The following is a 10,781-nucleotide window of genomic DNA, read 5'->3' on the forward strand; positions in this document are numbered from 1 at the left end:
TTGATGAAACAGTTCAAACAGTTCTACGAACATTCGAGGTACTGTCACCATATCCTGGTAAGGTTTTTAAATGGTTCAAAAACTATGGTAAAACAATATTACAACTCTGCGCAAAATGTTCACTATTGTGAATGTTGTTCATATATATTTTTTTACAGTGCATAATTTAGCCAACTATAAGATAAATCAATTCAACCATTGTGGCTACTATCGGTCTGCACCTCATGTTTTCAACTGTCACTTAGCGATGTATTTCTTCGGGAATATTTTGTGAAGATTTATTTCGAGTTGCATTTGCACGAAAAACCAACACCGAGAACGACACTGAATTGGTATCCTGGCAAAAGATGGTGAGTATGAACAAATAAAACAACAAATAACATTGTGGTTGACCATTTTTACTTTCTATTTAAACCATTTAAACAGTTGTTCCGACGGCACCTCGCGGCTAGATTGAGAAGAGTAATCACCCCACGGATGCTGTTCATTCCGGTGGAAAACGGCAGCGAATTTATTGATGGTAAGGTTTACATCTAAATGCATGTTACAGAGAGGGAAACTATAAATCCATCTCTTATTTATTCTCAGAAAGCAAAGCAGATAACGTCTTCCCGGTAATGAGCTGAATTATTCTACACTTCAAGGCAATGAGATCGAATTTCTACCCATCAGCATGCTGCCAAACACAACAACGGAATACGAATAATCCGCTCGCTATTAACCACTCAACGAAAGGACACCAGCACGGTTCCTACTTAGCTTTCGACCTCAACCAATATTCCCGAAGCTTCTCCGCCACATCAGAATGCTTTTCCTGAAAACGGCCGAAGTGATCCTATACAAATTCATTACAATATGTTCAAACAACTGCTTCAGGATTAAATAATTTGAAACATATTTTCATTGCATTTTCTTCGATTTTCTTAAATTGTAAAAAAAATAGCTAGCCTTATATAGACCACATCGGTTACTGTTCTGCTTTATGGTAGAACACCATCTATACTGTTCATGCAATTGTCCCACACAAACTTTTTCAACCTCACTTACTATGTTACTATTACTGTCGACCAACAAAATTAGTATGAGAAAAATTCAATTTTGAAATGGTAAACATTCTTAACGACCCGTTGCTCGTATGGTCGGGTTTCCAAAAACCAAAACCAGTATGGTTGAAACTTTATCCAGCAGTGGTTCGCTTATGGTTGGTTTCACCGTTTTGGATATGGTTGAAAATGGAATATAAACCATAATTGGGTTGTTCAATGAATAAAACATTGCTATTTTCTATAGCCTAATCGGAAGAGCTCATTTTTCTGAGTATAACGTGATTTTATTGGATTCCAATACCTGTGTTTTGATGGTTAAATTAACAAAACAATTCTAATTTTCGTGGATAGAATGACAGTTCAATCGATAAAATGACAGTTCGGCCCGAACAAAAAATTTTCCCCATACAAACTTTAAATGCATTTTAAAATAGTTCCCGGACACCAAAAATTATGAAATTTTGGATTTCGACTAATTTTTGGACGGAGAACCCGATTATGAAATAATCCGGATACCCCTAAAGAACCCAATTGATGATGTTTTCGTGTGGTTCGGATTTATGCGGGAACTGCACGGAGAATATTGTCGTCGCGGTTGAAACCCGAAGTTTCCCCACACCCGACAATCGAATTTTCTCAAAATCCGTTCGTGAAAGCTAACGTCGGACGTAGTGCGCTGGACAGCGGACCTGGCCCTGTATCCAGCGCACTGTGCCCGACGTACGTCCGACACACGGTTTAGGAGAAACATCGATTTTCGCGTGTCAAAAATTCCGATTTTCAACTGCACGAACAATATTTTCGTCAAAAAAGTACCGAACATGTAATTCAGGATTGGGGAACGTTCAAAAATTACGTCCAACATTTGGGGGAGGGCGGGGGTCTACAAAAGTGTGACACTACGTGTATTAGGTATAGGGAAAATGCGTGACAGTGGGGGGAGGGGGGGTCTAGAAATCCCAAAAATTGATGGACGTAATATTTGAATCTTCCCTTGAGTGTGTGGCTGATCACTGATAAAAATCCAAACTTTGAGATTATAAGGCTATTTTTTATACAATTTATAAGACATTGTGATCGTTATTTTCAATTGTGTGCCTATAATGTTTATGCAAGTCTATTTAGCTTTGATGAGGTAACTCATGAGGCGTATGGACCTTAATCATAACTCTTATGTTTGATCAAACATAACAGATATAAGTTTCTTCTTATAGTTAAAAATTATACCTGTTCACATATAATTTTTAACTTTGGCCGATTCAGTTTCCAACGGCCACCAATAACGCCATCATGTTCATCACCGAGCCTCGCACCGAACTTCCAAGCGACACAAAAACCTCAGCATTTTTTTCTGATTCGCCTGCAGAATTGTCAAGGTAACCTTGCATCTTAAATTAAAAAAGTTATATATATTAAATATTGCAGTTTGTGTTTTGTAGTGCTGCTCAAATTGACCGAACCGGACCTCTGGACTACAAGCCATTCGACAGAAACATTGGATACAAGACAGAAACGATTGGAGGAATCCCGCTTCGTGCACACTTGGTTCTCTTTCGAAGGCCAATTCGAAAGAATGTTCGGGATTGAGCTACACAAAAATGTTTTTTGGTTTCGCTGCAAGACGTCTGGAACTTCCAAGCCCCGTCCACTGGATTGAGAAGCTGCAGGAGTACAACAACCGCAAGAGGATCCTGCACCATCGAAAACTTGCTTTTCATTTTGTTTCAATAAAGAAGAATAATATTTTGATAAAATTGTTTGTTTTCGTTTGTTTATGGTTAGAAACATGATTTTTATGCAAAATTGAAACATAATAGTTATATACTGCTTATGCATAAATGTTATAAGCCTCAAACATAAATTTTATTTACCACGCTTTTGAAATTCATTTAATTTCACGCATAAATTTCATTTGTGTTAAACTTTATAAAAATTATGTTTCCGAACATGGTTTTTAAAGGTGATGCCAAATTGCAAAAAATTATGTAGTTTCACACATAATAGTTATACGGAAAATCTTCTCAGTGTGGCGAGGCCAAGAGCTTTGCTCGGAGCTTTGTTCACAAATTGCATCGAATTTTCTGAATGTTGGGGAACGTTCAAAAATTACGTCCGACATTTGGGGGGGGTCTAGCAAAGTGTGACAGTACGTGTATTAGGTATAGGAAAATAGCGTGACAGAGGGGGGGGGGTCTAGAAATCCCAAAAAATGATGGACGTAATTTTTGAATCTTCCCTGGCGTTTTGAGGATAGACCCTATTCAAATACACAACGCGATTTTTTTTTATGTTTCACACATTTTCTGTGTAATTTACATTAAGCGTGTGACTGATGATCTTCCTGACGCTCGCGTGCTTGCTCGCGTGTTTCTGTTTGGTTTTTTAAATTTAAATGAAAAAGATTTTTTTTTTTCAAACCATGGATTCGGTAAATAATTATTATCTTTAAGAATTTAATATGTTTATTCTTTCACTCTGCTTCATTTCACAGAAAACAAATTCCTCCCCAGGCAGCCATTACGAGCAGCTTCTGTCCCTAACCAAGAACCAAGAGGCATTGATTCGTAACGTCGATCCGAGCTTGTGCCACCTTTGCGACGCGATGACCTGCGCCGGTTCCGGAGTGGTACTAGCCGACTGTTTGCATACCTACTGTACCGATTGTCTGCGGACGTCCCTTCTGGGGGCCAATACCACCGGATGCCCTTATCCTCGGGGTAAGTACGAGTGCGTGGGAAACCTGGAGCAACGGGAGCTTGAAGTGCTCTTAAATGCTGAAGAGTATCGCGCATTGATGGGACGTAAGTCAAGCGCCTTGCGGGACATTGCCAACTCACTAGAGCACGCCACTGGTAATCGAGATAACCGAGCGTTGCCAGCAGATCTGGATCTCCTGCTGACATTGACCGATGGAAACGTTGTGCCGAACCCCGAACCATTTGAATGTCCAATATGCTTCGCAGAGTTCAAAACGTGCGAAGGTGTGATCCTGCACGATTGCTTTCACTGCTTTTGTCGTGAATGCCTGGCCAACTCCATTAAGCATGCCGACGATGTGGTGGTCCGATGTCCTTATAAGGACCGAACGAGTTCCTGCGAAACCGAAATCCAAGACCGCGAAATTCGAACCCTTCTCAGCCCGGACGATTACGGGATCTACTTGAAGCGGTCTCTGAAGCAGGCCGAGAGCTCAACCGCTAACGCTTTCCATTGCAAGACCCCGGAATGCGATGGATGGTGCATTTTGGACGATCAAGAAGATGTTACTGTTTTTCTGTGTCCGCTGTGCGATGCTCGAAGCTGCCTGCTATGTGATGTGAGTATTTAGATCATGCCGTAAATGCGCTGTCATATGTAGAATAATAGTTATTTATGTAAATGAGTTGCAAAAAGTTGATTTTTTCAGCACGAGTCGGACTCGGACATTTATCCAACCGAGGCTTGTCCATAATGCAACTCAAATGAGTTGCATTATGAACATATGCAACTATTTTTCATTATGCAACTCATTTCTGTTGCATAATGAACCAGTTTGGAAAAAATGACCATTATGATATTAAAATGAGTTATATAAAATAGAAATTATAATATAGAATTGCATAATAGTTATTTATGTAACGAGTTACAAAAAGTTGATTTTTTCAGCACGAGTCGTACATTTATGCAATTCAGTATTATAATTTCTATTTTATACTACTCATTTCAGTATCATAATGCCTTTCTTTTCCGTACCGGTTCGTTATGCAACTGAAATGAGTTGCATAATGAAAAAAAGTTGCATAATGTTCATTATGCAACTCATTTGAGTTGCATTATGAACATTATGCAACTCAAATGAGTTGTATAATGAAAAAAAATCAATGCATAAAATTGTGTATGGAACTCGTTGCAAAACTCGATTTTTTCAGCACTCTTCGTATTTATCCAACTCGGCAAGCCTCGTTGGATAAATGTACGACTCGTGCTGAAAAAAACTACTTTTTGTAACTCGTTACATAAATAACTATTTTGCAATTACGTGCCAAAAGATTGCACTTTTCAATTGCCGAAACTGTGCAGAATTGGCCTACTTTTCTTGACTATCTCAAGAGTGCCGAAAAGTAGTATGTACTTTTCAGCACTTTTAAAAGTGCCGAAAAGTACTACTTTTCGGCACCTTTGCAATGGTACACTTTTCACAAGTTTCCTGAAGCACTAATGTTCTTCCGTATCCATTTGTCTATTCGACGGCTGCTCCTATGTCTGTTCGGCAGAGGGAACCAGAATAGAAGCGATTCTAATTCTGATTTGATCAGCCAAACCGACGTAGAGTTAGAAGCAGCAGCACAAAAAACATTCGTTGACGACGCGATTCCGAGTAGATGTGACCAGTGTCGCGAAGCATCAGCGTACAAGTCACAAAAAAGCTGAACACCAAACTTGTATGGGGCTTCCATTAATTACGTAAGGGTTTATGGGGGGAGGGGGGTTTTGAGAAATCTTACGCGCCATACAAAAAATTTTGGGTTGTCATACAAAAAATCTTACAAGGGGGGGGAGGGGGTGTCGAAAAATCGCAAAAAATCCCTTACGTAATTAATGGACAGCCCCTATCACCCTGTCTCTGCGGTTTCTGATTCGCTCTTTCTACAGTCGCTAACACCAGAAAAGATAGAATCCCATCATAGTTACCCGGTCACCCTTGTTTTGCTACAATCATCCTGACTTGGATACGGCTCATGTGAGTGTCATGACTCTCTCCGTCGCCTCAAGCAGATGCACGCGCAACAGCATGTTTTTTTATAGAATGAAAAAATCTGCAACAGATACCCAAGAGGTGGTTCCTCGGGTGATGTGGGGATCGACCCACTAAAAACTCATTCTCTCTCTTCCTTACCTTCGCGGTACGCCCGTTAGGGATGACTTTGAGAAGGGGGGGGGACCGTACATGAGTACACTCTAAGGGGCCGTTCATAAACCACGTAGACTTTTTTGGGGGAGGGGGGGTCTGGTCAAAGTCTACGCTCCATACAAATTTTAACATTTTTGTATGGACGAAAGTCTACGAGGGGGGAGGGGGTGGTCTGAGATGGTCAAAATTTGGTCTAAGTGGTTTATGAACAGCCCCTAATAGTAAGCGTTCCATCAGCTACTGCCTTAAGTTCACTCTCCCCTGGAGGCTCGGGTCCTGGCTAGTACTTAGACTACCCGTTGAACTCAAGCTCCTGGATGGGGAAGGGGGGCCAACTCAACTAGCTGTTGTTCGGCTCGCCATTTACTCTGTAGTTCAAGTACGATTCGAGAAACCATGGAAGTAACGGAGTCCCACTTATCCGCCCCCATACAGCTGTGCAGATACCACCTAAAGCACCCATGGCCTGACAGAAATTGAGTCAAGTGAAAATTCACCTCGCCATGGGGCCTGCTCGTCCACTTGGACACGCTCGGTTTGAGCCTGTGTTCATCTACCCTTGCTGGAGGAATCCCATTCGCTCTGCCACTTCAGCATAGACGAGGTTCTGGCGATACGCCTCGCGCCTCTTATGCCGCGTCGCTCGAAGCATTCTTCATCCTCTGCCACCACTAAAGCCATGGGCATCATGCCCGCTAGCACACATACCGCGTCCTTTGAGACCGTGCGGTATGCGCTCACCACCCTAAGGCTCATCAGCCTGTGGGTACTCTCAAGTCGCTTCACGTTTCGGTTAACCACTAGCGCCTTCGACCATGCAGCGGCGCCATACCGTAGTATGGAGACCGCTACTGTCGCGAGCAGCTTACGCTTACTCGAGACTATTGCCGAGCTGTTTGACATTATCTTTGACAAAGCCATTATCGCCATGCTTGCCCTTTTGCAGGCATATTCTACGTGGCTTCCGAATTTCAGCTTATCGTCGATCATGACCCCCAATTGATTCAGTGAGCGCTTAGAGTTGATCGTGCATCCACCTGTGGTGACCACTGCCTGCTGTTCAGACTTGCGGTTGTTTACCACCACCACCTCCGTTTTGTGGTGCGCGAGTGCCAAATGTCTCGACCTCATCCAATCCTCCACTATGCCAATTGCGTGAGTTGCTGTCAGTTCCACTTCCTCTATCGATTCGCCGTATACCACGAGGGTAATATCATCGGCGAAGCCGACCAGCTTTACGCCCGGTGGAAGTTTGAGCCTCAATACGCCACCATACGCCGCGTTCCATAGTACCGGGCCCAATATGGACCCCCGCGGTACCCCTGCGGTGATTTTGTAGCTCCTCTCGCCTTCCTCGGTGTCATAGATTAGCACTCTATTCTGGAAATAGCTCTCCAATATCCGGCATAGGCTAACCGGGACTCCTAGGTGGTGTATTGCGCACTCAATGGCGGTCCAGCTGACGCTGTTGAACGCATTCTTAACGTCCAGCGTGACGACCGCGCAATAGCGGATTCCTGTTCGCTTCTTTTGGAGCGCTATCTCGGCCGTTTTGGTTACAGCCCTAATAGCGTCCACCGTCGATCGACCCTTCCGGAAGCCGAACTGGTTATCCGAGAGACCAGAGTCATCGGGTTTCTTGGTATAGACCATCAGCCTCGACAGAATGGTCCGTTCCAACAGTTTTCCGGCGGTGTCCAGCAGGCAGATAGGTCTGTATGCCGACGGGTCGCCAGGTGGCTTTCCGGGTTTGGGCAGTAGAACCAATCTTTGCCTTTTCCACCTCTCCGGAAATTCGCCTCTGTCTAGGCACATCTGCATAGTAGCCTGGTACACGGTTTATATGGGAAAATACAAAAAATGGAAAAACTCAAACTCCTGTATACTTTTTGAGTTCCACTTTGGTCCCATATCAACTGTGCAAAATTTCAGATCGAACCGAAAAACTATATTTTAGCGCCCGCCATTTTTAGTTTTTCATACGATTTACTATGGGGAAATTTTACTTCTGCAAAGAAAAATCGCTTGGAGTCACCCCTAGATCCCTAAAAATAAGTCGATGAATGATTTCTGTAGAAAATTTCACGAGGAATCAGACCTCCGAAGACTGCAAACCGATGCGACGTTCGTGGAAAAAGTTATTAAGCCTCCCCCGATCGATAAAATGACGAGATTTTATTATTTATTGTTATTCCTTACATGTTAAACAGCGTTGGCATGCCTTTTGGTTTTCTGTCAATAACTTTTTCCACAGGCCTTAGATCGCTTTGCGATCTTCGGAGGATTGGTTCCTCGAAAAATTTCCAACAGAAATCATTCATCGATTTATTTTTAGGGGTTAAGGGGCAACCTGTGGCGATTTTTCTTTGAAAAAATGATTTTTCCCATAGTAAATTGTATGAAAACTTAAAATGGCTGGCGCTAAAATATAGTTTTTCCGATCGAGCTGAAATTTTGCACAGTTGCTATAGGACCAAAATGGAACTCAAAAAGTGTACACTGCCCCTCTTCGCATGTCAGTCCGGGTCTGTGTCATTTGGCATAAAGTCATTTGGGCTTGTTCACAAATGTCATAACGCTGGAGGGGGTGGGTGGGTGTCCTTCATTGTGTTACAGCCCGAACAAATAAAATTTTTCCCCATATAAATAGTGTTACGAAGGGGTGGGTGGGTGTCAGGAAAGGCCAATTTTGGCGTTATGAAATTTGTGAATGAACCCTTTGGCATAAGGTCGTTTGGCATAAGGTCACTTGGCATAAAGCCATTTGGCATAACGGTCATTTGGCATAATGGACACTTGGCATAACAAAGAAGGGTGCATTTCGATTATGCCAAATGTCCATTATGCCAAATGACCGTTATGCCAAATGTCTTTATGCCAAATGACCTTATGCCAAACGGCGTTATGCCAAATGACTTTATGCCAAATGTCCCGCTCCCTGTCAGTCCCATGTTGTTTTTCAAGGTGCCTACGTTTTGCACTATAACTCCAATTGTTTTCGGAAAAATGTATTCAATTCATGCATAAACTTTTCGTGGAACATTGAGCTGTGATATGAGGCAAGAAAAATATCAAATTTATTTTAAATGAGCTCGTGAGAGACAAAAATATGATTCGCATTAGAAACGACATGGGACTGACATCTCTTGGCATCTCTGGGCAGTACAGGAGTAAAATGTCTTTTGGTGTCCCACGCTACTGCATAGCCATTCTGAACATGTCAGGCTTAGCCTCGATGGCCGTCTTGATGGCTAATGTCGGGATACCGTCCGGACCCGGAGCCTTGTTCAACTTAAGCGACTTCGCTATTCCAATGAGTTCGTCCGCGTTCTGGGGGTGCTGACGCGCCCTTCGTTTTGGCCATGACTACTCTGTAGGCATCACCCCATGGGGTCGTGTTGGCTGCCTGGCAGAGATTTTCGAAGCACGCCCGCTTACGAGTCTTAATCTCTTTATTCAGTGCCAGTTTAGCCGCCCTGTAGGCCTCGCTTCGTTCAATTCTATCCTCATCGGTACGAGCCCTTTGCATCCTCCTTCTAGCTCTTAAACAGGATGCGCGGAGTTCTGCGATTTCTGGACACCACCAGTACACCGGTTTGCGTCCATTTCTGGGTAGGGATCGCCTTGGCATAGCGGCGTCACATGCACGGCTTAGGGTTCCGACTAGATCATCATACTCTCCATAAACAATCGCTCCACAAATGCCGGCTTATCGAATCACGAGGTCAGCCATCCCCGATGACGGTCGATGACCTTCGGCTGTGGCCGTCTTCCTCCGTGTTCCACTCTGTATCGAATCGCCAGATGGTCACTATGCGTGTATCCATGGTCGACCCTCCAGTCCGAGCTAGGGTTTAGACCCGGGCTCCAGAAGGTCACATCAATGATGGACTCTGCACCATTCCTACTGTAGGTTTTTTTGTCGCCTATGTTCGGCAAGCCTCGTTGGATAAATGTACAACTCGTGCTGAAAAAATCATCTTTTTGCAACTAATTGCATAAATAACTATATTAAAACCAAGCATAGGGCATCTCGGCAGAAAACAAAAATGCGGCGATGAGAGAATTGTCTTTCGATTGCTCATCGCATTTTCAGCATTTTCAAAACCAGATGATGAACAATTTTATTTTAACTGCACTGTGAAATAAAAAAATAGCTCACCAATTTTTTAAACCGACCCCAACAGGCTTTGCACCCCGTCGGTATGACCTGCGAGGACTACAATGACCGACTAGATCTAAATCCGGAGGGACGGCTTTCGATTGCAGAAATCGATAACATGCTCGCAGCTCGTACGGCCAGGCGATGTCCGAAATGTCGTTTCGTTCTGACCAAGAACGGTGGCTGCAACAATATAGTCTGCGGTAAATGCAAGCTGGAACTACGTTGGGACTAAAGCAATTAAAGCAGAAACGTGAGTAGCAAGATCGGAGTGTTTGGAGCGTGAAGACTTGTCTACGAGTGAAATGACATAAAGTTGTTATAATGTGTTCCCCCCAGTACAATTTTAATGTGTAGCTACACATTTGCATTGAATTCGAACATTATGTGACTGAAACTGTGAACTACTAAAATGGATACCATAAATAAATCATTCTTCAGAATGAAACCTTATAAAAAATTATTTCAATTTTTAAAATCAATTTACATCGATGTAAATACAGGGGGTGGTCAAAATGTTTGGGATAGGCAACTGTTTTTTCTCACACTAAAGTTCAACATACTGTAACTTTTCATAGAGTGCATCAAAAATTTTCAAATTTTGACTGTCAACCTATTAGGTATATGTGCATCATTGGTAGAAATTTGAGCTCGATTGGTTAATCTCTCGCGAAGCTAAAGC

General features: G+C 42.9%; 1 protein-coding gene and 1 long non-coding RNA gene across 2 annotated transcripts; both read left to right on the forward strand.

Moving 5' to 3' along the window:
* Positions 1–897, forward strand: LOC109409943 (uncharacterized). The gene is made up of 3 exons (XR_009998181.1): positions 1–350; positions 427–520; positions 589–897. It is a non-coding gene; the product is annotated as an uncharacterized LOC109409943 (long non-coding RNA).
* Positions 898–3,224: 2,327 nt separating this feature from the next.
* Positions 3,225–10,511, forward strand: LOC109404769 (ranBP-type and C3HC4-type zinc finger-containing protein 1-like). Its single transcript, XM_029871388.2, has 3 exons — positions 3,225–3,474; positions 3,538–4,362; positions 10,125–10,511. Exons 1-3 carry the CDS (start codon positions 3,439–3,441, stop codon positions 10,332–10,334), a joined length of 1,071 nt encoding a protein of 356 aa, XP_029727248.2. The 5' UTR covers positions 3,225–3,438; the 3' UTR covers positions 10,335–10,511.
* Positions 10,512–10,781: the final 270 nt, after the last annotated feature.

The sequence above is a fragment of the Aedes albopictus genome, chromosome 2, assembly GCF_035046485.1.
Source record: "Aedes albopictus strain Foshan chromosome 2, AalbF5, whole genome shotgun sequence".
Taxonomy (NCBI): Eukaryota; Metazoa; Arthropoda; class Insecta; order Diptera; family Culicidae; genus Aedes; species Aedes albopictus.

What these genes read in the sequence shown, in the direction of transcription:
- LOC109404769 (XM_029871388.2), top strand. Translation starts at nt 3,439, where the DNA reads ATGAAAAAGATTTTTTTTTTTCAAACCATGGATTCG. An exon ending in TTTTTCAAACCATGGATTCG is followed by an intron (nt 3,475 to 3,537) that starts GTAAATAATTAT and finishes TTCATTTCACAG; the next exon opens with AAAACAAATTCCTCCCCAGG. An exon ending in GAAGCTGCCTGCTATGTGAT is followed by an intron (nt 4,363 to 10,124) that starts GTGAGTATTTAG and finishes CGACCCCAACAG; the next exon opens with GCTTTGCACCCCGTCGGTAT.